Source organism: Cricetulus griseus, chromosome 3 (genome assembly GCF_003668045.3).
Source record: "Cricetulus griseus strain 17A/GY chromosome 3, alternate assembly CriGri-PICRH-1.0, whole genome shotgun sequence".
Classification (NCBI taxonomy): Eukaryota; Metazoa; Chordata; class Mammalia; order Rodentia; family Cricetidae; genus Cricetulus; species Cricetulus griseus.
The window spans coordinates 79,581,947-79,607,289 of NC_048596.1; the positions used below are offsets into that span (position 1 = coordinate 79,581,947).

Consider the following 25,343-nt stretch of genomic DNA (forward strand, 5'->3'; position numbering starts at 1 on the left):
GTGTTTAGGAATTCATAAATGTATCGTGGCAGGCTGGGTAGCTCAATGGGAAAGTTTGCTCACCAAGCATGTGTGTGGAGATTGCATTCATTTCCCAGGGCCAAATAAACTAAGGATGTACCTAGTGTATTCTGGGCCCATCTTTTTACATTTCCTCACAAGAGCCAGGCAAACAGCAAATATCACCTCCTCACCTTTAACATTCCCAAAGCCCCCAGCCCAGCCTGGCTCTCAAGACTCAAACAGCAGCTGTTGTTATGTGTGGCTGACACTATTGTTGCTGCAGGTGTCCTTAAAACAGTGTCTCTCCTTTGGGGAGCCCCTTTTGAGGGCCTTACCCTGCCTGGGGAGTGGAGGGGGGATGGCTAGGGGCAGGTGGGATGTTGGGGGGGAAGGGAGGGAGAGGGAGAGGGAGAAGGGATTGACATGTGAAACAAGCTTGTTCCTAATTTGAACTAATAAAAGAATAAAATTAAAAAAAAAACAGTGTCTCTCTGTTGCTGATGTGACTGTTAATCAGGTTCTGATGCCTTCTATAAAGTGTCATCTCACACATACAAACATCCTTCCGCCATCCTAAGTATACCTAGGAGCCCATAAGGTACCCACACTCTGCCTACCTCTGTTTGCTGCTGTCCCCAACGCTTGGTCCGTGGGTCCTCACCTGCTAAGCTGCAGCCTCCAAGGCTCTGAGTCCACAGCCACACCTCTCAGGACTGCACTGGTAGCGTGAAGCTCCTCCACCCCCTTCCCTGCCAAGGACCTATTGCCTGAGATCTCCCAGGCATGGGCGGTTGGCCTCTCTGAAGACAGCAGCCAATGACAATACAGGGGATTTATTTGGATCCAGGTTCAAAGACTCCATTCAAAATTCAGAAGTCAAGCTTTGAGGAGTGGCGCACACCTGTTACTGCAGCACTTGGGAAGCTGAGCAGGATGGCTGTAAATTTGAGGCCAACATGGGCTACAAGGTGAGACAAGGTCTCAATAGCCAAAACAGCAAAATTACAGTTGGAGTCACGTGGCTGCTAGATACTTGGTATTGGGCTGTTTAAAGATGCAATTGCTGTGTTGGTCTCTTTAAGAGTCCCATCTTAGCCAGCTGTGGTGGGCACAGAACTCTCTGAGTTCGAGGCCAGCCTAGCCTACAAAACAAGGTCTGGGCCTGCCAGGGCTGCATACTGAACCCTGTCTCATAAACAAACAAAAAGCCTCATTCTTATAAACACATTTACAAACTATAAAAAGTGGGCTTAGGTGTGCATGAAGGAGATGGGATCCAGGAGTGGCAGAATGGATGGAACGAGGCTGTTGTGTCTGTAGCTCTTGAAGATGGGTGAGAACGGCTCCTTACTTTATCACCATGCATTTAAAATAAAAAGTTTGGGGCTTTCCAAAAAAAAAAAAAGCCATTAGATGTACACAGTAATAGCAGGGAGAGATCCATCTTAGGTGTTCAGCATCAAGCTAGTGGCTACATGGCCATCCATCGCCCGCGTGAGTATACTCCCATGAGAATAGTCTTGGGCTGCAGGTGCAGCTCAGTGAGAATGAGCCTAGCATGTGCTAGCTCTGTGTCCCATCCCCACATGGAAGAACTGTCTTTTAAGAAAGATCATATAATAAAAACATGTACAAAAAAAACTTTCATCTCCAAAAGCCAAGAACTAATATATGTGCTTTTATTAAAATGAGATACAAATACATTAAAATAATGGGTTTGAATCAGTAAGATTATGCACATACCTGTTTTTCATCTTACCCAGTGAAAATAAAATTATGGACCCGGGGGGCTCTCTTGCAATTCTCCCATTTAATGAAACATCTCAATCATCCTAATTTTTGCATTATTTTGTCACAACAAAATTAAACATTCTCTTCAGAAAAGACCCACTGAGGTGTTCTAATGCCGATCAATGGATTTTTATATTCTTTCTCCAGCATCCTCAAAACCATCCTTCTGTCCCCTAGGCTTTGGTTCAGTTTGTTCTCAAGCCCTGAATGATAGGAAACATCTTGCATCTGTTGTCAGCTTCTAACTAGAAACCTGTGAACTGTGCACGATTTCTTCTAGAGCAATAAAAGCATTTGTCACAGCATGGAGGGACACGTGACCGGACACACACTCACATGCACTGGAGAGCCCTGCAAAGATACCTACCAAAACGTGGGCCAGTGGTATACTCAGCTACAAACCAAACAGGTGAGGATCCTTTTCATTGTCTTCTTTTTGCATATTTCTTCTCCCTGGTTAAGATGATTTTTGGAATGCAAAAGCTCAGCAGGGCTTTGTGACCAGTAACAGCCATAGGAGTGCCAAACACAAGTGCTGAGAAACTGACACTGTGAGCTTAAGGAGATTGGCCACATAGTCCTGGACACTTCAACCCACCACTGGGAGAGGGCTGGGGGGTCACAGGCTTTTAAACACAATACTCCAGCCAAGGCAGTGACACAAAGCTACAGTTCCCTCCACTCAAGGAGCACTCCAAACAAACCCTTGAGTTTGAGACCAGCCTGGAAACACAGCATGACCCCCCCCCCATCTCAAAAAATAAATAAATATTGTGTCAGGTCCTAACAGGGAACATGACAACAGCATGTAGGCATCCTATCTATTATTTCTGTTCTAGAACTGAAGTGCAGATATCCAATGGTATGTCACCATCTTACAGGTATTAGAAGCAATTTAAAAGTGACTTTATACTGAAGGCATCAATTCATCTGAATAGGTCATACTGACTTTCAAACCCAAAGGGAGTCTTAAATTCTAGTTATGTAATAACATTCTCCCAATTCTCCAGAGAGGTCTAAGATTTCATAGAGAAAAAGGATTCTGTTGTTCAGTGGTACCAGTAGATATTTACAAAGAACACTTTACCAGGAAATAAAGCCAAATGCCCCAAGTTGAACTAATTATGATGCACTAATCCTTAGGGAATGAGAACCAAACTGTACCACCTTATATGCATTGGGCAGCTACTAGCTAAAATAAGTGTTGGCAAGCATGTGGGGAAATTCGAACTCTGGGCATTGTTGGTGGGAATATAAAATGATTTCATCATTATAGTTCCACAAAAAACTGAAACTAGAATAAGTTACAATATGTGTTACAGCAGTTCCACTTTTTGTATCTGCTCCCAAAAATTGAAGACTTGAAGAACTATTTATACATTCATATACACAGCTGGATTGTTCACAACATCTGAAATCTGGAAGCACTCTGTCAGTAGAAAAATGGATAAGCATTCTACTTTCATGACTTTAGGTTCCCTGCAGATACAGAACCATCTGTCTCCCCCACCTGTGTGTGTGTGGGGGGGGGGGTGTTATTTTACTTTGAATATAGTAGGGTGGAACTTGGATATGCAGTTTAATTGGAAGTTTCCAGTTTGGCAAAATGAAGTGTTCTAGAGACATGAGGGGAAAGATTGCACCTTTAGAGTTTACTAAACATCATTGAAAATGGTCAGTGGTTGGTTAATCTATGTTACATGTATTTGACTACATAAAAAGTGGAAAAAAGAAAATGGTGACATTCTATTTCAGTGAGCATTGATAATTAAAAACAAAATCAGCTGGCAGCTCTTCCAGAGGACCTGGGTTCAGTTCTTGGCAATCACATGGTGGCTCACAATGGACTACAACTCCAGTACAAACCTGGAACTCTCTTTTGACCTCCCCTTGCACCAGGCACACACACCAGCACATGTACACATGAAAGCAAAACGCTTACTTACACACATAGAAATAAATCTTTGAAAAAGAAAAAAACAAAACAAAACAAACAAAAAAACCAGCTACTGGAGTGGGGCACCCTGAATGGGAACTGAGGATAGGGAAAGACCATTAGGAAAAGTAGCAAAACCTGACAGCCTGGAACATGGGATGGGTCCATCAAACAGGAGCATTAGGACCCCCTAGATGAGAGCTAAATCAGCTAAGAACTCTTATTTTTAGAAACCTAGAACTAGTCCCAAGTCAGTTTACTTTTTTAAATAATTCAAAATTAAGACACTACTAAATTTTTAGAACTCCAACCTAGAAGGTAGACAGATAAAGCAAAATGTGATATAGCTGCAATCTGTGAGTCTCTATAAGCACTGTTCACAGCCGTAGTGACTACCTATTAGTTACAAGAGACCTCAGAATTCCATATCACAGGACTGCAATTTCAGGGTGGATTTTTCCCCCATTTACATCAGAAGTATTTCTTCAGGTGGATACAATATAAACTTCTTCCATCGTGTTTTGTGTGTGTTCCTGTGTGTTTGGGTGTGAAGTACCTTGTATGTCCTGAGGTCCGAAGCTGATTGCTGGTAGCTTCAATTGTACTCCACTTTATAATCTGAGGCCGGGTCTCTCACTGAATCTGGAGCTTACATGGGGGAGCCATCTTGCTCCAACGATGGCTGACTCCCACATGCTAGGACTCCAAGGTCTTCATGACTCCCTGGGGATCTAAGTTCCAGTCTTCACGCTGGTTCAACATTTATTCAATCCACTGTATCTTTGATACATGGACTGTGAGTCTGTGAGCATTCTGGTTTCTTCAAGCCAATCAGAAGCCCTAGTTTGTGCTCTGTGGTGTCAACACCTAACTTCTATACAATGTAAATGACTGGGAACAACTCAGTTTCACTCATTTCCCAGCCAAGCTTGTTTCCTGTTGCAAGGTGGCTACACAAAACAAACAAACAAACAAAGCCAGCTGACAGTTCAAACAGGATGGTGGAAAATACAGTGTAGGTTTTAATGACCTCATCCAAGGGGGAAATGACTACAGACATTGTGTCCTCTTCCCCTCCCTTCTCTGTAATCAGTGCTCTCAACACTCCAGGGGTTTTGAATGCAGGTGCAGGGCACCAGGAATCCCAGGTGCCAGTTGTGTTTCCTTTCTCCACTCACCTTTAGGGTCAACTGGCAAGCCTGCCTGACCATAGATGGAGCTCTTGGTTTCTCAGACACAACCTTAACTGGATCTGAAGCACTTATGCCAGGAATGGTGCACACAAGGCAGCATTATTATTCTTGCAGAGAACAGCAAGATTCTATGGCAGGTGAACCATTGCCAGTCAGTAAGCAACACTGCCATCTAGTGGCCAACGGTGACAAAGTGCGAAGACTTCCCAGCCCAGATTGCAAATAAGAACACATCTGGTTTCCAAGCCAAAAAAAAAACCCAGCATTTCAAATAAACTGGTCTTCAGAGAACCTCAGATTTTTTGTAATTGTCCTTAGAATGCATAAATGCTCTTTCTGCTTTTCTGTGGTCTTTTTCAAGAGACCTCAACTTCACCCTTCCCTGGTTTGGCAAGATTTAACAGCAGTCCCTAATGATGCCAGCTAAAGCAGTAAGTCCCCACTGCAAAATAAGTATGTTAGGGTTGTTCTGCTCCTCCATTTCACATGTACCTCGTGTCCTGAAAAATAAAATCACTAGAACACACCACTAATGATCTGCATCAGCCATTTGCATGACCCCTCTTATGACTACACAGTAGCAGTGGAGGGCTGCTGAGGTAGGGATGTGGAGGTGCTGTTCCTAATTACACTCTATGGCCCTTTCACCCAGGTGTTGTCATTAAATGTGACTTCACAATTTCTGTGTAAATGTGACTAGTTAGTGAACACCTGGGCAATACATTGTGACTACACACACTTCAGACATTGCTGTGACCGCTGTAAGCAGTCTGCTCTTTGGAATATCCACAATGGTACTGATCTTGCTAATGAGGTCTCCTCTATCACCATGTTTCTGGGTTTCCTGGAGGCACGCCTGCATTCTAGCACTCGTCTGCTATGGTCTTCAGCAAACATACATATTCTTGGCAAATACAAAACTCAGTTAAAGACTTGGGGATAGGCCAAGATCTGGGAATGAGGCATATGAGGAAGAGGAAGAAGTCCAATAAAGACACTTTAGGCTGTATCCTGTGTCAGTCAATTTGATGGAATGCTTCAATCCTAAGGACAAAAGGTAGTCTATGAAAACAGCTGTGGGAAGGGCTAGCCAGAAGCAGATGTTTCACCAACCCTGACTGAGGGTGGTACTTCCTGTATCTGATTGAAGCCAGTCATTCTATGGATGTCAAAACTGCCTGAGGTTCTCCACAGCACATTCTCCACATGCCCAAACCAAAGCTGGCCTTCCCCCCTCAGCTCAGCCCGCATGCTTCAAACCAGGCTCCTGATGGGCATTCCTGAGGCCAAAACCACACAGAATATAACATGGTGCCAAAGTCATCTCCAAAAACGTTTATTAGCATGATTAAAAACATTTTTTGAATAGTAACAGAAGGAGTTTCTAAACATGAAAGAGTTATCAGTGGCTCTACCTTATAACCAATATTTGGAATTCAATGGACAGCTTTATTGCCAGTCTTCATTTATTAAAAACAATCCATTTATCAGTTCCATGACATCATGACTATTGCTTTGTCTGGGAATGAGTCCCTACAGCAATTAAGTATAAAAAATATCTTCCATCATAATTGGAGAGTGACCTGCATTGGAGCTTGACTCTGAGTAAAGAGTTGATTAAAAATACACAAAGAGTTGGCGTTTTGTTTTTAAAAACACTCCTTTACACACTACAAAGAAAGAATTAGTATTTTGGCTTTTAAAATTCCTACACGATACTGAGAATGGCAGCCCCCAGAGGCAGTCCCCCTCACATCACTGCACACAGCCCCTCTTCTGGAGGGCAGATTCCAGGGTGGACTCTGAAGGCTTAGGCCTCCATATGTCTACACTGGTCTGAGAACAAAGACAGCGTCATCCAGAACGTAGTAGTCATTGTACATGTCTCCTTCACACAGGTATGGCAGTCTAGTGAAAGCTTCGATGACAAAGCCAGCTTTCCTGAACACTTCAGGCAGGCTATTCACTTGTTCTTCCCAGTTCTGTCCCTTGATTTCCAAAATTTCTGATGGTTTCTCCCACTTGCCACCTACTGAAACAAATAAAAACATAAAGTTAAATCCTTGAACAAATAATTCACTGAAAGAGGGAAGGGAAGGGAAAGCTAGTGTTCCAGGTACTGAATGCCTTGAATTTGCCATTTCTGAACAGTTCCCCACACTCTTCAATGGAGGTGGACACAGCCTGGAAGGAGTGACAGAACTTGCCAACAGTGATGCTCCCAGGCTGTCTGCATCCAGAACCTACACTGATGGAGCTTCTTTTATGGCTCAGAAAACTAGCCAGTAAATACTCAAACACAGATTCAGAGAGTAACTGCTAGTATTTGAAAGGGGGTTTTGCTCAATACAGGGAATCATGCATAGAGAACACTTATTCAACTTCCAGCCTAGAGTGTTACCTGGATGAAAATTAAAACAGGCTCATGAGAATTTCTTTTTTCTGATTTTTCAAGACAGGGTTTCCATGTGTAGGTTTGTAGACCAGGCTGGCCTCAAACTCACAGAGACCTGCCTGCCTCTGCCTCCCGAGTGCTGGGACTAAAGGCACACGTGTGCCACCATCGTCCAGCCTTTCATGAGGAATTTTAATTCACAGAAACACATACGCTTTTCAAGAGAAGCTGACCCATTCCCTAAGTCACGGTCAATCACTTCCAAACTATAAGCACTAGGAGCCTGGGGTATGAAAAGCAGGCAAGGTCACATTCTCCTGCTGTAGAATATTATTTTAACAAATGTGTTACATTTGTTTATGCTGTGGAACATTTGTTTAATAATGCAAGGTGTGTTGCATTCTTTCATATTGTATTTCTTTAACTCTGTGAAGCTATGTTACTTTGCCTGTCTATAACACCTGACTGGTCTAATAAAGAGCTGAACAGCCAATAATAACAAGGCAGGAGAAAGGATAGGCAGGGCTGGCAGGCAGAGAGAATAAATAGGAGAAATCTGGGAAGAAATGGATCTAAGAACCAGAAAAGAAGGAGGGTGCCAGGGGCCAGGCACGAAGCTACACAGCCAGACAGAGAGTAAGAAGGAAAGAAAAGGGATACAGAGGCAAAAGATAAACAGGATAATTAAAGAAAAGCTGGCTGGAAACAAGCCAAACTAAGGCTGGGCATTTATAAGAAAGAATAAGCCTATATGTGCATGTATTTTGGAGCTGGTAGCAAGCCCCCCAAAAGAGCCAAAGAATGAAGAGTAATAAAAAACTAACAACATTCTCTTACAAGCCACACCCTGACTATACACAGACAAAACCAAGAATATATTTGAATGTAGGGTGCTTTTAGAGGCTATGGTGATAGGCTGCTAAATTCAGAGTGAGGCTTCTGATGCTAAAGAGATTTACAACCAGCAGGTTACTAGAGCACACAGGATACTGGGGGAAAGACTATGCACTCTTTTCAGTGGCCAGCACTGCATTCTGTGTCTGGGGAGTTAATCCTTAGTGGGAGGGGAAGCTGATTTTCTGGCTTTCCTTGCATCAGGGGACTAGTGCAATACCTTGGCCTGCTGCCAAAACTGGAATGAAGATCTGGTGACCCAGAAGAACAGGAGGTGTTTGCTAAGTGCAGGCACTGAATCAAATGGCTAGGGAGGTGGGCTGATGAGTGGGTGTTAACGACAAGAGTTTGCAACACTCAGGGCCTGAGATAGCAGCCCGGCATCACATCAGTTTCACAGGATGACTCAAGCTGTTCCTGACTTAGGGTTCACATGGTTCTCCAGGCCTTCCAAAACTCCAGGAGCCATCCCAAATCGTGTTAGCAGATCAGCCTGAGTCAGTTCCTGCCACTTACAAAGAACTCTGACTGACAGAGGCTGAGTGTGTGTGTGGTGGCAGTGAGGGGGCTATATGTGACTCAGACCCTGAGCAGGGACCAGGGGCATACCCATTTTGCTTGTTGACACTAAGGGGTCTTTGAATTAAAGCCAGGTGGGCATTTTTAACAGTAGCTGAGCACTTCTTCACCAGGCGAGGATGCACTGGCCACTAGTTTTTCTCCCAGGCCAACAGGAAACATAGCCTGTGGCTGCTCAGGTCTAGCAATTTCTGGCTCTGAGAGGCACTCCACAGAGGACCACAGCAGCCAACAAGAGCACTCTGAAAATGCCAGGCATTGCCTGAGGATCACATGACTTCCTGGAACACGGCTGGGTGTAAAGCAAACCTCCACACAGATCATCAAATGCCTGTGAGAAATTCTAATATACACACAGGTTTAGAAAAACTCCAGACTGAAATCTCAACTTTAAATGGTGAAAACTTGTTACAAACCATGCTTACACAATTTCTAAAAGTTCCTGCTTGTGCTTCCTTAATAAGAGTTCCTCTTTACTTCTTCCTTTCTGAAAAGAAAGGAGGAAAAGGAAGGCCAACCTCTTGAGTACATGCAGAGTGATAGGCCCTGTGGGCACAAGCAAGATGGGCCTCCGGCTGGAAGTCAGTCTGATCCTGTTTCATGTCGGTAAGGAGGATTTTTCCTTTTCTCTACTTCATTTCAATGAATTGCTGCTTCCTGATTAATATATGTATACTTTAAGTCCTTACCAAATAATTGAAAATGTCTAGCACTACAGTATGGGGGTGGGGTTTCTTCTTTCCCAGAGCTGAAGGAAGGTTCCCTACTACCCTCGACGAGCCCTTTGCTGTTGTGCTGCTTTGAGCACACCTCACCAGACAGGATCTGCTCAGGACCACATATGCTAACAATTCAATTCTGACACAGGCAAGCTTGCTCTGGGCTAGTGCACACTGCACTAGATTTTCGTAATACTTTCTTCCATAGGACAATGTTTCTAAAGGCTAAAAAGAACTTAGTTTTAAAGCTACTGTAACTTATTCTAGAGAAAAGCCACCCCATAATATAACTAATCTTCAGACACTGCCTGTTCTAGCTCTATAAAAGTTATTTCTCTCATCATAGTTGTAAATAATCTCTGATTTACCCACAAAATCGGACTGCAAGGAAAGAAATGGAGCAAAAGCTCTTGAAATTAATTTTTTTTTCCCATCTGTAAAGGTAGGTCTATAGTCCAGCAGTGAGCCACTTGCCTAGCATATGGAAGGCTCTGGGTTCACACACAAGAAAAGGAAAGCAGGAGGACACAGGGAGGGGAGAAAGAGGTGGGGAGGAGAAGAGAATGAATTATACCAACATGTTAACAGTGGCTCTTCTGGCTGAAGAATCATGGTGATGTCTTACACTGTTCCTACCTGCAATGAGTATATACTCCTTTAATCACTATTTTAGCTGGAGTTAAAGAAAAGCCTTATGTCTCCAGCTATATTATGAAATGTTTGCAGATATAACAACAAATGGGTAAGCAGATGAAACAGTAAGAAGAGACAGAACAAGACTGAGGTAAAGCCATGCAATGGTGGATCCACCCTGCAACATACCTACTTTTGCATGTTTGACATTTTCCACAATAATAAATGTTGGGCTGGATGGTGGTGGTGCACACCTTTAATCCTGGGACTCAGGAGGCAGGGGCAGGGGCAGGGGCAGGGGCAGGGGGATCTCTGAGTTTGAGGTTACAGAGTGAGTTCTAGAACAGCCAGGGATACACAGAGAAACTCTGACTTGAAAAGCCAAAATAATAACAACACTACTAATAATAATAAATTGTTAATAAATGTTAGAGCTAGAGAGATAACTCAGTAAAGTGCTTGCTATGCAAGCAGAGGAACCTACATGTGGTTTCTAGAACCCATGTAAAAAGGTCAGGCCTGGTGGCACGCACTTCTAGTATCAGTGAGGGGGAGGCAGAGCTGGGCAGATCCCCAGGGTTCACTAGCCAGTCCAGCCTACTCAACCACTGAGACCCTGTCTGGAAAAACAAAAGTAGGCAGAGCTTATCCTCTGGCCTCCACACGCACCTCAACATTCATTTGTGCATGCCCACAGGCATGAGTACATAAGTACAAACAAAATCAGCTTACAGTATCCCTTAGTTTTCAAAAAGTAGCAAGGTGATTTTATTTCCTCCAAGCTAAACTTTCAACATTTTTAGTAAAAACCGATTTAAAACAAAAAACTATGGAGTCTAAGAATTCCTAAAAGAAAGACTTCACAGGAGAGGGCTTTGGTAGACACTATCCAGACTTCTCGTTTTGGCTAATGTTGCTCAACCGGAGGGGGAGGGAACAGCACTGTCTTGTGATTTCTCCCACCCTGAGACAGAGATATGAAACTCCCAAGTTGCAAATGCTTCTTACTGTGTTAAAGGTTGGCTTTACTTTTAAAACAGTCACCTGAAAGCCACCTCAGAGACTTGGGCTCTGTTTGCAGTGTTGGAATGATCCACTTCAAATCTGCATGTAGAGGACTGTGCTTCAGTGGCCCCTGGCTTCTAAGGTGACTGTGCCTGGGCAGAGGGAGGTGCTTAGTGAACAGACTAGGGTTAGCCCACTGACCTAGCACACAAGAAGTCGGGAGGCACTCAAGCTGACTAACTCCTTGAAGCAAGTCTCACAAAGCCTCAGCTTCCCTCAAAGTAAACAATGCTCAAAGTGAACTGTGAGAACAGACTCTCACAAATGCTGTGACTAACTTCATTACCTCTGCTGCTCTGGGTGGAAACCTACAGGACAAAATAAATGTTAAGTTATAAAGAGCCCTAGCCTCAAAATCAGCAGCTCTCAACTTGTGGGTTGCAACCCTTTGGGGGTCAAATATCAGATATTTACATTATGATTCTTGTAGCAAAACTAAAGTTATGAAGTACCAATGAAATAATTTTATGGTTGGGGGTCACATGCGGGGGTGGGGGTGGGGGTGTTCCAGCATTGGGATGGTTAGAACCACTGCTAAATGAATATAAGCATCACAGGGCTGGAATTGATTCCCTCCCCCACGACACTTGAGCAAAGTAGGGTAAGTAAGACCACTTGGCCCATTAGTTTTTCTGAGACCATCTGACCTATATAACTAGGCAGAAGTTGAACCAAAAACGCACATAAATTCTCATCTGCCTGAACCAATACTTGTGACTTTCCAGCATCACATTTCTGGGTCTAGAAGGTCAAGACAGGAACTCAAGCTCCAAGGAGCCACACAGTGGAGAGTAGTAATGGCAGGGCAGCAATAGAAATGGCTGTTATCTATTAGTTCCTATGGCTTGGGCATCATCACATTTAAACACCATATGAACTGCACAAGGGAGCAGCAACCCCACCATGATAGGAAACCCAAGCAGCGCTCAGAGCTGCAAGTGCAGAGATGGGTTCCAACTCCAGTCTGTTCTCTTTGTTACTATACGATGAGTCAGGAAGACCAATGCACAGGGGACTCCCTCCCTGACCTCAGCCCTACAGCAGTTAGGAAAGCCATTGGTTGGGCTGGAGCTGCATTTTCTCATAGGTACATCTTTTCCTGTTATCCTAATTCCCAAATGGAAACCAGATTCATCTCTAGGCATTCCAGCACCCAACAGGCAGAAAACCTGGTGGTGCTCATGTGCTTAAGCACACCCCAAAACAAGGGGTGTGCAGGAGGAAACAGGCTCTTCAAGATTACATGGATGGCTTGAGATCAAGGAAATGCTTATAGGCACTAAGAACATACTTCTGGCTTCAGACACACCACCTCCACTAGCCACACTGATCCCATGAGAACTTCTCTGAGGCTGTCCTCCGATAGCCAGATGGCATGCCAACAACCATCAGGTAAAGAGCAGCAGCAATGAGTTAACACAGGTGAGGCCCACTGTTGTCTTTATTGTTTTTAATGGGAGTAGGACAAGAATCAAAGAGACTGACTGGTCCCCTGGGCCAATAGTGCCAAGCAGCATCGACTGCAAAGAAGCTCCCCAACACTCACGTGCTTCCTCACACAGGTGCGGTGGGTGCCTGTACTGTCTCCGTGGTGCAGCCAGGTTACCTAGAGGTAGACTACACTTCTGAGACTGTCACCATGGAGTGTACCTTTTCCACAACTGGATGTTCTTCAAAGCAACCAAGAAGCCTGTGGTTTCGCTGTGGCACTCATCAGCCTGAGGCTCTGTGCTTGGATGGATGTAGAAATAAGGCAGACAAGTTCACAGTGCAAGAAACCCTGGACCAGAACCGAGTCTCCCTCACTGTCAACAGGGTGTCTCCAAATGACAGTGCAATTTACATCTGTGGAATAGCATTTCCCCATGAACCAGCACCAAGAGCTAAACAGACTGGAAACGGGACTACATTGGTGGTAAGAGGTCAGTCACAGGACTATGTCACATTTGTTAACATGTTACATGGTTGTTAAGTTTCATGATCGTGTAAAGACATTTCTCTGATTTTTTTTGGGGGGGGTTATTATTCGCTTTTTTTTCCCTTTAAAAGAGATCAAGTCTTGCTGACTTGTTCTAGGCTGCTTTGAACTCTTGGCTCAAATCCTCCTCTTGCCTCAGCTTCCCAAGGAGCTGGCACTACAGTCATATACTACTACAGTCTGTTTAGAATGTCTATCTCAAACTACTCAAAGGAGGAGCTTGGTGAAATTGCTGCTGGTGTTTATGTAGGTTTGATGTCCTCAGGTGAGTGAGGGAGGGATTTCCAGGAATCTTTTCAGGAAGCCAGAGTCATCCGTTTTTCTTCTCTGATATCCAGGCACAATGACAAAGGCCAAGGATCTACTGATCTATTCTCCAAATTTGTGTTTACTCCTCTTTATTTTTTCTGAGTCCAATTTATTGGTCACTTCTGCTTCTCTTACAGTACAATGCAAAGACAGTTTCTAAGAAAGCTGGAAGACATACAGGTCTCCCTATTACACCTACACATTGAACATACAAGCCTCTGTTACACCTAGCCACTGTACACAAAGGTCTGCCTGTGTTACACCTACACACTGTACACACAGGCCTGACCAAGTTACACTTAGACACTGTACACACAGGCCTGCCTATGTTACACAGGAGTGAAGTCTGGGGATAGAGAACTGAGAAGGCCCACCATTGCCTCTGTGTCTGTGGATACCAGAGTCAGTCACGGAGGTTCTGGAAACTAGCAGCTTTCGACAAGGTATTTATACTACCAGATTTACACCATAATTTGTGCTTGTGAGATACAAGTTTAAAGATCTGAGCAAAATGCTATGTTTTACAAAAACAAAAAAATGTTCATTGTATAAACTGAGTCCATGGGATAGGACCTATGGGATATTTACCTGGAACCACAGGTTAACAGGAAATAATTTTGTATCTAATTGTATTTCATGTTTCATATAATCAGTACTGAAAGACACACAAGTTACTTAATACCCTCTTTGAACACAGGATATTTCCTGCCCAAAAAGAGAATTCAGATGTGAAAACACACTCAGTGTTACTCCCTGCAGGGCTTTGCTAATGGAAGCACATGTCACAACTGCCTTTAAAGCAAGGTGTTGCCTCTAAGATCCTCAGGGCGCTACCTCCTTCAGTTTTTACCAGATGGCACTAGTTAGCTTTAAACAGTTGCACCAACAAATACCAAGAAAATATCTGCACTGCAACAACAGATTTGGTGACACTTGCTGATCACTTGTAACAAAAGAAAATTTAAATGTCCGTGTATTTAAGTAATTCTTATAAAAAGTAATTCTTGGGCTAGATGGAGTTCAGTGGTAGAAGGCTTAAGCGTGTGTGAGGCACTAGGTTCAATCAGTAGTATGGTACCATGAGAAGTGGGGGAAAAAAAAAAAAAAAAAAAAAAGATGATTCTCAGCACTACAACAGATGTCCAACTCAATTTGTTTGTTTAAGACAGTCTCACTATGTAGCCCTGGCTGTCCTAGAACCTATTACGTAGAGCAGGCTAGCTTTGAACTTACAAGCTTCTGTCCATCTACTTCGGTCTTACAAGTGCTGGTATTAAAGGTATTAAATTCAACTTAATTTTTTAATGTTTTTATTTTATGAAGAAGCATTTCTGTTGTAACACATTTAAAAGCCACTGAACTGACTCAATCTCATTCTGAGCATCTTCTCCTTATGGGGCCCCAGGTAGACGTTGCTGGGATGGGTAAGCACAACCAGTTCAGGCTCCACCTCTAAATGTATCGTAAGTGATGCTTCATAGATGCCTGCCAGAACATGCTTCAACAGTGACTGTTATTTCTGTCTCCACAATGAAGAAAGACTTCTCAGCAAGGAGGTACACAGTCTCCTGATCGTGCTCTTAGTACTGTTCTCTGTCTACATCACTGGAGTGTGTGTGATCTTCATAGTCCTCTTCAAAGTAAGTCAAATGCTCTCACCTGGATGTTACCATAGAGAAGTTACTTTCATCTGTCTGCCTCGGGAACAGCTGGCCCAGAAAACACCTGGCTCAGATCTTTAGGGGCCCCACTTGGGAGGAGGCTGCAGAACCCTTGAGCCTTCTTCATAGCTGAGACTGTTAGTCAGAGGCCACAACTAAGGGATTAAGCACCTGTGTTTGTTTTCTACTGCAAGGGTGGAGTCTGGAGAAGAGAGGATACTGTTACCTAGGAAAACCTGAAGAACCATTTTTAAGAGCAGAAACAGTTAATGAAGATATTAGAAGTTGCCTTAAAACATTCAAGACCTAAATGTACCAAAAAGAAGTTTCTTTGATCTGTATATATGTTAAAAAGTGGGGATATAAATATCTATTAGAAAAGTGGGGATATAAATATCTATTAGAATTCTTTCATATGCTATAGTAAGATCCATTTAAGTTGCTAAATTCATTTGTTAAACAAAAGCACCTAAAATGTTATGAAAGTTATCTAGTGTGTACCATTCAAACACTAGGCCAGCTCAGTTCCCTTTCAGCACAGTATCACAAAATGCTCACAGATTTTCTTATTCTTGGCAGTCAAAATCTAACAGTCCAAGACACAGAGAAACCAAAGACGACTCACAAAAGGTACTACCAGTACTTGTATTTCTACACTGTGGCGGGCGGGAACAATTCAAATGTGAGCTGTGTTTGGAAGCCCAGAGAACAACACAGTAGCTTCCACCCTAGAGGCTGCTGTTTCCTCTAAGGGATCATCACTTTACAACCATCTGGGGAGGAAGCTGCCATCCCAAACCGATAGATCTCAGCCACACTCTTCTGAATGCACTCAGGGCACAGAGGCTAACTCCATGTGGCTGCAGAGGGTCCCACTGCTCAGCCCCCGAAATAAAGGTAGATGGAATAAAGGTAGATGGAACTTGTGCCCCTGAAAGACTAACACCCCACCCCCGTTTTGATTTTACAGAAGAGTGCTAGGCGCATCTTTCAGGAAATCGCTCAAGAATTATACCATAAGAGATACGTGGAAACAAGCCAACAACCTGTGAGTATAAAACAGCAAAGGCCACAATGAAGACAGAAAGCCTCTATCACTGAAAAGGAATATGCTGCCAACAAGCTGTCAATTATCAAGTTTTCCTTTAGAAGACTCTTCACAAAGTGTCTGTATCAGAACCTCTTTAGCCAAAAGTATGACAGAGGGCATTTGATAAAATGTTTAACAGTCAGAGGCCTCCATCCTAGTGATGTGGTTTTCAATACACACGAGGGGCTTTTATGCAGCCAGTGAGCAGTAGTCCATAAGTCAGTGCCACAAACCTGTGTAGATTAAACAGTATGTTTAAGTCACTTGTTACAATAAGGAAAAAATAAATTTGCTAGTGATACAAAAGCAGCATCTTGCTAGCTCTAGGGCTGAGACACTGGGGATAGGATAGTCTAGGCAACTTCCTGACAGAGTACCTCTCAAGCCACAGGATTCTGGAGGGAATGCAGCTTTATGGGTAGCAGGATACCTGGTTCTAGAACACATGGCTCTAATGCTAAGCGCTCTATAACAATGTATACAGAGAACAGATAACTAGGAAAGAGGCAAACACAACAGGATGATGACTATCAAGTATGATTTTCTTTTCTCTCTGTTTTGTTTTTGTTTTTGATTTTTGCTTTGGGGTAGGTGGGTGAGGAGAGTTCTCCAATCTGTAAGGTCTTTTTATGGGATGGGGATATAACTCTGTGGCAGAGCACTTGCCCAATACTTACTAAGCCCGTGGGTTCCACCCTCAGCATCAGTTTTGAAAACTAAAAATCTAAACTTTTTTTTTTTTTTTTTGATTTTTCAAGACAGGATTTCTCAATGTAATAGCTCTGGCTGTCCCATAACTCACTTTGTAGATCTGTCTGCCTCTGCCTCCTGAGTGCTGGGATTAAAGGTATATGCTATCACGCCCATTGGTAACATACTTGTAATCCAGTATTTCCTGGGTAAAAGCAGAGAGACTTATAGCTCAAGGTCATCCTGGACTACATGCATAGAGTTCAAAGTCAGTCTGGAGGCTACCTATCTCAAAAGATCACACACCAAAGCAAAGGGTGGATGCTTTTTTCACACAAAAAGAAAATTCAAACTGAAAGTATTCAGACACACACACAGAGTGATTCAAAGTGTACACAAGACCAAAGGTGCATAGTGGCAAAATAGCTCCTTTGTAGCTGTAGAATGACAACACTGGTAACATAATGTTAAGCAAAGCTTACGTTTACCGTCACAGGAGAGAGACAGCACTTTCGAAAATAGAAGAGCACTTCCCAACTTTGGAAGACCATAGATGTGCTTTCTTTTTAATTATATCACTAAAAGTGCAACTCCAGCATCTACAAAGTGTGACAGACACTAACCAACCAAAAACACCAAAGAGCCAGGGATGTAGCTAAGCTGGCAGAATGCTTGCCGAGCAGGCACAAAGCCCTGGGTTGGATCCCCATCACCACATAAACTCAGCAAAGTGACACAAGGCTGTAATCCCAACATTCTGGAGGTGAAGTAAAGATGATCAGAGGTTCAAGGTCATACTTGAGTACAGGATGAATTTGAGGCCAGAGACAAATGTCATCTGTCTCAAAAACAACTGTCACCACCAAAGGAAAAAAGACAACAAATGGAAAAGGCAGCCAGTCACACCAGAAGGTAGAACATAAGAAACTGTCACTACAGTAACTACAAAATATGAAAACCTCAAGAAAATTCAACTGGAGGATCTCTTTTTCTAATTTTCCAGGAACAGTCTAATGAGCCCAATTTAAAAAAATCATCATAACAGTCTTTTAAAATTATTATCACGAATATCCTGTCAGTTCACCCAACATACTAGTTAAGTCAGGGCCATTAACCCAGAGAAGGCTTAAAGTTAAACCACAAATCTCAATTCCAAGTTGTGGAAATGTTGAAACAATTACAATCATGTGAGGGGGGAAAAAGGAGAGAAGAGGCGGCCAATTTTTGAGTAAAAGAAACTCATTGGAAAAAGTATCTAGGAACAAAAATCATTTCTTCTGATATTGTAATGGAGCAATGGACAGTGCACATTCTCCTGCTGAAGTATACAGAACAACTAAGAAAAGCAAGACCAAAAGAGCGACCAGAGGAAGAAACCCAAAGCAGATCAGAAAATGCCTCAGAACAAATGCATACAACTGACTCTAGATGTCAGTGTGGTGCCAAAGACTTCAGACCCAGGGAATGCCAGGGCCACACACCTGTAGTGAACCTAGGAGAAAGGCCTGGTACAGCAAGGTCCTCACTATTTCTCTAAGAGGTGTGCCATGGATTGTTCTTTGAATATAAAGTACCGACAAGTTCACACTGCTCATTAAATATTAAACAGTGTATTCTATTAGTACAGTTTCTTTTTAAATAAAATTATAATTTTAACAAATTAATCATGTTATTAAATTTTCATTTGTACAACATAATTCTCCTTAAGTGCATCCTTTCCCCTGAACAGGTCTCACCAAATTACCAAACCCTAATGAAGACTAGGTGAGGAAACCAAATAAAAAGAAACACAGGTGGGGCTAGAGAGATGGCTCAGAGGATAAGAGCAATAGCTGCTCTTCCAGAGAAAATGGGTTCAATTCCCAGCACCCACACGGCAGCTCACAACTGTCTGTAATTCTAGGTCCAGAGGATCCAACACTCTCACACAGACATACATGCAGGCAAAACACCAATGCACATAAAATAAATAAATCTTTAAATAAAGAAAATAAAACACAAGACTGCTTATTCTAAGTTATTAGTCTACACAACAAAACTGTAGTTAAATGCACAATACCCCCCCCAATCAAGAGTAATCACTTCACTATAATTGCTTTTTGTTAATTAATTAAGCCAAGCAGGCTAAGTGCACTCAGGCACCCTCACAACAAGCCCATTCTGCGCCTTGAAGTCTCCAGTCCTCACAATTTCCCATGGAAATCATCAGGATCTAATTAGAGACTTGGAGAAAGGAAGCAGTAACAACAACAACAGAGTGCTCCAGACAATCTACAGAAGTTACAGGTCAATAAAGGTCACCCCTAGCAACAAGGCTTTGTCTCAAATTTGTAATGTGTCACAGGCCAGACTCCTCAGATCCACAGGCAGCTCTGGACACCCACAATCAAGGAGCTTGTTCTCAGTCTTAAGTGAAGACTGTGCTCTTATTTAGCTTGACTTCCTTTCAATGTTTCTTGTCAGAAACACAAGGAAATGAAATTTGTGGTTAGATTGATGTTTCTTCCTCCTGCTTTTCCACCTCCTGCTATGCCAGGAAGTAGCATTAAAGTTCTATCATGTGGTTGCCCATCAGGACACAGGAAGCCAGAACCTCACAACTCAATGACTAGTGAGTGCGGTGTGGAGATGGAGCCAACGCTTAGTGACAGAGAATGGCACCACAGCAAGGTCAGATCAGAGGACACTTACTGGGTCTTTTCACTGTGTAACATACACATGATGTTCATGATATATAATGCACTCACGGTTGAAGCAGGGTGAAAAGCCATTCAACAACAGGAATGTAATGTACAAAGAAGTATGTTCAAAGAGAGATCTATTCCATTCATTTTCTTCCTGCCCTCCCATGTCTATAGATTTTTCCATTTTCAAGTCCAGTATAGATGGAGGCAAGCATCTGTAACCCACTTCTTATGTTTTTGGTTGTGAGCCTAGCCTTTAACAGCTGAGCCATCTCTCCAGCCCCTGTAACCCACTTCTTAGAAGCAGAAGTAAGAGAATGATCAGGAGTTGAAGCCATCCCCAGTTACACAGCAAGTTAAGGTTACATGAGACTCTGTCTCAAAAACAAATCTAGGAAGATGGCTCAGTGATGGAGATGACTCGATGACTCAGTGGTTAACATGCTTGTATGCAAGCATGAGACCTGAGATGGGTGTGGGAGCATGGAACTGTAATACTGGGGTGGGGGGTGGGGTACAACAGGCAGCTACCTGGGGCTTGCTGGCCAATCAGTCCAGCTATAAAGCAGCAAGTTCCAGGTACAATGAGACCCTGTCTCAAAAAATAATGAAGAGCAACGGAGATAGACAACTGATGTCAACCTCCTTTGTCTGCCTCTACACACACACACACACAGAGACAGACAGACAGACAGAGAGAGAGAGAGAGAGAGAGAGAGAGAGAGAGAGAGAGAGAGAGGGAGATAGAGGGAGAGAGGGAGAGGGATAGGAAGAGGGAGAGAAAGAGAGAGGGGGGGGAGAATTTCCTATTTTCCAAAGCAACAGCAAACCTTTATATTTGGGGTAAATGTAAAGTACAAAGGGAGGACCCTGTCATGGTGACCTACCACTGTAAACCCAGCATGTGGGAAGCAGAAACAGGAGGATCACGAGTTCAAGTTTCAGGAGCCTGTCTCCAAATCAAGCAAGCAAACAAGAAATAATAGGGGTGGGAGAGAGAAGGGGAAAGGGAGGTAGGGAGGAGAGAAGGAGGGAGGAGAGAAGGAGGGAGGAGGGAGGGAAGACAGACAGGTGGACTGATTATGACCATGGGTGAAAACTAAGAACAAGACCAGAATTAAAGAATATGCAAGCACTTTAATTAAAAGGTTTAAATAAAAAGATTAAATAGTTTAACCTCAAGCCTGGCAGTGGAGGGGACAGAGGCAGGCAGATCTCTCTGTGTTCAAGGCCAGCCTGGTCTACAGAGTGAGTTCCAGGACAGCCAGAGCTACACAGAGAAACAAACCCTGTCTCAAAAAAAAAAACAAAAACAAAAACAAAAAAAGTTTAAACTCTATCATGACATAAATCCTAGCACTGGAGAGATGGACACAAAGAGATTCAAAAATAAAGGTCATCTTTGGCGACATAGTAAGTTTGAGGCTAGCCTGGGCTTCATGAGACTGTCTCAGGGAAAAAAGAAATAAAAGACTAAAGATTTTAAAAATATTAACATGTACAACAAGTAGTTTTATATTAATGTACATTAACTTATCAAAATGCAGAAGAGAGAATTAAAGCCATAATTCTCAAGATGACCTAAAGTGCAAACCACAGCAGCTTAAAGTATGAATTACTGTGATATTAAGTTACAGTGTCAGAAGCCATAGTAAACCTAAATGCCAGGAAACAGGCCATCTCTTCTAGTATACTCTTCAATCAATATTAATGAAGACCAACACCATTAATTTACAAAAATCACATTACAAGGGGTGAAGAGATAAATGGCTTCAAGGTTAAGAGCATGTTCTGGTCTTCCAAAGGACCGAAATGCAGTTCCCAGAACCCAAGTAAGGCAGCTCCAGTCCCTAGGAATCTGATGCCAACTTCTAGCCTCTGCAGATGATGTACTCACATGCACAAACACACAGAGACAATTCTAAAAGTGATCATAAAATTCATTTTTTAAAAAAATCCTGCTAAGAATATAATAAATACTGGGACATGAATGTCTTCAAAAGAGAACACTCTTCATTTTTAGAGTCTGGGACAAGAATTACAAAATGTAAAACAAAACAGCCATGACATTTAGCAAGTATCTACTAGCAGATTAAAAGATACGATTCACTGCTTGACTTGGCTTATAAGCCACTAAATAAATGGCTCAAGCGCCATTTAAAGCCAGAGAGTAGACAAAGCTGAGTATAAATTATTATAGTGCAAGGGGAGTACCAGAGTGCTATAAAATCTGTACTAAGATAAACATTAACCAAGGTGATACATACATGGGTAACTATTATTTTACACTCTAAGCGACTAAGAAACAACACTAGTCTGTTTAGTTGTTCATAACATAAAACCAAAAATACCAAGAGATAGCCATTCTGAGAAAAGTTGGCCTGCCCACACTTACCGTTTTCCACATAGGGATGAAAGGGCAAAACCAAGGCAAGGATAACCCTGCCTTGGGTGGGCTCCAAGACACTTCTGATATCTTTTAACAATGTCAGGGGCTGATCACACCGATCCAGCAAATTTAAGCAGCTGATGACATCATACTGGAACCCTGTATTCTGCCATTCATTTATACCAAGCACTCTGGAAAAATCAAAAAGAACTTGGTTAATATTTCTCCCATTTAGAGACAGCTTTAAAAATAACTATGATAAGCAGAGAGCAGAAGTGCACCCCTTTAATATCAGCACTTGAGAGGCAGAAGGAGGTGGATCTCTGTGAGCTCAAGGCCAGCCTGATCTACATACTGAGTTCCAGGACAGCCAAGAGATACACAGTGAGACTCTTGTCTTGAAAAACAAAACAAAATGAAAAACTGAGATGCTCAATCAATGTGGATTCAAAATAGGTACCTATAATTTATATTTACAACTATACAAAGAACAGATAAGAAAAAATGGCAACTGCGGAGGCCAGAAGTCAATCTTGGGTATCATTCCTCAGATGCCATCCATTTTCATTTTTTTTTTTTTTTTTTTTAAGATAGGGGCTTCCATTGGCCTGGAATTCAATAATTAGGCAACTCAGGGCAGTGAGCCCCGGGATTCTCATGTATCCATCTCTCCAATGCTAGGATAATAAATTCATGCCACTACACTCAGCTTTTCACATGAGTACTGGGGCATTGCCTAAGTCCTTATACTTGTATGCCAAATACTTTCCTGACTGAGCTAGATCCCCAGTCCATATTTTCTTATAGCATTTCTTCCTTTCTTTCTATTTTATCTTACAGCATATCTATCTATCTATCTATCTATCTATCTATCTATCTATCTATCTATCTATCTAATCTACCTACCTACCTACCTACCTACCTACCTGCCTGCCTGCCTGCCTGCCTGCTTTTTAAAATGGTGTATTACTTGGCTGGCCTCCTGCTTCTGCCTCCCAGCACTGAGATTACAGGTATAGGCCATAAACAAAGACAGTAACTGCTGTACAGGTGTCAGTCTATCTGTACTAAATACCTCCCGATACAGACACAGCACTAGAGTTTCAGAAGCATTTTATCGTCTTAAAAATACTGCCTAACGATAGTCAGAAGCTAGATTCGGTTCTTTAAGGAGGGGTTTCAGAGCACTACTGTGCAGGCTCTGCTTTCAGGATAAAATGTCATCAGTTCCACTGTAAAACAATTGAAGGAAATTATGAAAGAAATACTTGTTTAATGCTTTAGCCAAACAATTTAAAAATCACAAATTACACACTTGATTAAACAAAACTATAATCTTAGGTCTGCAATGAAAGAAAAGCCAGACATGAAGCAGCATGTTTCATAAGAAAACCTCTCACTTAATGTGCTTCAAAATCAGCTGTAGGCAAGTAATTTCTGTGTTAGGAATGAACCAAAACATAGGAGTTTTATGTTGGGATGATTAAACTTGTACTGACAGCAGGTCAATCTTAACCTCACTTCATTCTTTAAAGCTCTATGTGTAAATCAGGTCCATTCTTTAAGTTACATTAGTAGCTGGACTCAGACTGCCCAGGAATCCTAATGAGTTGTTGGCATTTTCTTTCTTATGACAAGAAGAAAGGAGTGTCTCGTACTGCAGCCCTTCCTAGCATGTTACTCAGGTGAAAGATCCTGGCCCTCTCCATGTAAGGTAAGGGAAAACCTGGCAGTTACTCCTTAAATAAGCCCTGCCAGTCTACCCAGCTAAGCATGAATGGCCATCTGCACATTCCATTAGCCAGTATCTTTTCATTAAGAAATGTAAATAGAGGCCATTAATGTCCCTCCCAGACCAAACACTGTTTTTAGCTTTTACTACCTTTATGTTTATGTTTGTACCACTGCACACTTGTGGGAATCAGAAGACAACTTGTAGAGTTGGTTCTCTCCCACCTACCATGTGGATATCAGGGATCAAATTCAGGAGGCTTCATACTTGGTAGCAAACTTGCCACTCACTGGCCCTGTTTTTGTTTTAATTAAGTGGGGAGATATGGGGACAGATTAGAAATCTAACTTGACTTAAGCTGTCATTATAATAAAAGCCAAAGCATTCTAAGTTTTGATATGAACTAACCACTAATTGGAGGGGTAATGCATTTTAATTATTACCACAGAGGTGTACCAGGACACAAACTCGAGGATGAAATCAAGGTAGGCTACACAATCATTCAAACGCACTTCAAATATAACATCCCAAACAGTTACTTAACACTGCTATGAGAAAGGCTACTTTCTAGAAGTAGAAAAGCTACTTCTAGAATCCAGCCGTGCCTGATCACGGCAGAAACTATACTTGCCTCTTCCTCCCATTTAAAGTCTAAGTTTCATGAAATATTTACAGCAACCTTTCCTTCCACCACCACCATTGTCCTTTCTCTAGTCTAAAACTCTCCATGTTTTCCAAATGTTCGATCTGGTCCTGCTCCACCAAAGCTGCAAAGATGCTATGACTAGGGTTAGTCTAAGTAAAAACATGCGACAGTAAAGTAAGTAAGGACATAATTTCTGTCCAAGACTTCCAAATATCACAGAGACAGGTGGCATCTCCACATTGTATAAGCAGTCAATACAGAATACATTTTCTTCAGAAGACTCTGAACCCACGGACTTCATACCTAATAATAGTCTTCCTAAGTCTCTCAAGCACCAGGCAGTCTGCAAACTGAACTTGACCCTTTATACCCATCATTACTGACAGCTGTCTGGGTAGGGGTGGGGTCCAACTACTGTCAGGGATATGAAGAAACTGGTTAGTAGGGATGTAACTGGTATAGGTGCTATGGGAAAGGTACAGTGGATTCTCAAAAGTTACACAGGGACTTAGGGGGCTGGAGAGATGGCTCAGCAGTTTGGAGCACTTAGCTTTTGTAGAGGACGTGGACTTGATTCCAAGTACCCACATGGTGGCTCACAATCATCTGTAACTTCATTTCTAGGGAATCCCAACACCCTCTTTTACTCTTTTAGCCTCTATGAGTACCAGGCATATATGCACATACATGCACATATATGCACAGACATACATACAGGCAAAACATTATACACATAAAATATATTTCAAAAAAAATTTAAAACATAAATTTAAAATATATTTTATGTGATTGGTGGTACATACCTTTAGTCTCAGCACTTGGGAGGCAGAGGCAGGCAGATCTGTGAGTTTAAGGCCAGCCTGGACTACAAAGTGAGTTCCAGGACAGCCAGAGCTGTTCCAGAGAAACCCTGTCCTGAAAAATCAAACAAACAAACAAACAAACAAACAAAAAAT

General features: G+C 42.4%; 2 protein-coding genes across 4 annotated transcripts in view; one reads left to right on the top strand and one right to left on the bottom strand.

Moving 5' to 3' along the window:
* Positions 1–6,243: 6,243 nt before the first annotated feature.
* Positions 6,244–25,343, bottom strand: part of Mettl9 (methyltransferase like 9) — a 37,292-nt gene continuing 18,192 nt past the window's right edge. Inside the window, exons 4-5 of one of the 3 annotated variants that reach the window (XM_027410239.2) lie at positions 22,016–22,200; positions 6,244–6,952 (exon numbers count right to left, since the gene is read on the bottom strand). In XM_027410239.2, the coding sequence (XP_027266040.1) occupies positions 6,750–6,952; positions 22,016–22,200 (388 nt within the window). In that variant the 3' untranslated portion in view covers positions 6,244–6,749. Of the gene's footprint in view, positions 6,956–14,788; positions 15,155–22,015; positions 22,201–25,343 lie in introns of those variants that run through there. The other 2 variants (XM_027410238.2, XM_027410240.2) reach the window with 2 other exon arrangements.
* Igsf6 (immunoglobulin superfamily member 6) lies at positions 8,618–18,600 on the top strand. Its single transcript, XM_027410242.2, has 6 exons — positions 8,618–9,397; positions 12,771–13,130; positions 15,032–15,135; positions 15,736–15,786; positions 16,127–16,204; positions 17,433–18,600. The coding sequence occupies exons 1-6, from the start codon at positions 9,355–9,357 to the stop codon at positions 17,487–17,489; spliced, it is 693 nt and encodes a 230-aa protein (XP_027266043.1). The 5' UTR covers positions 8,618–9,354; the 3' UTR covers positions 17,490–18,600.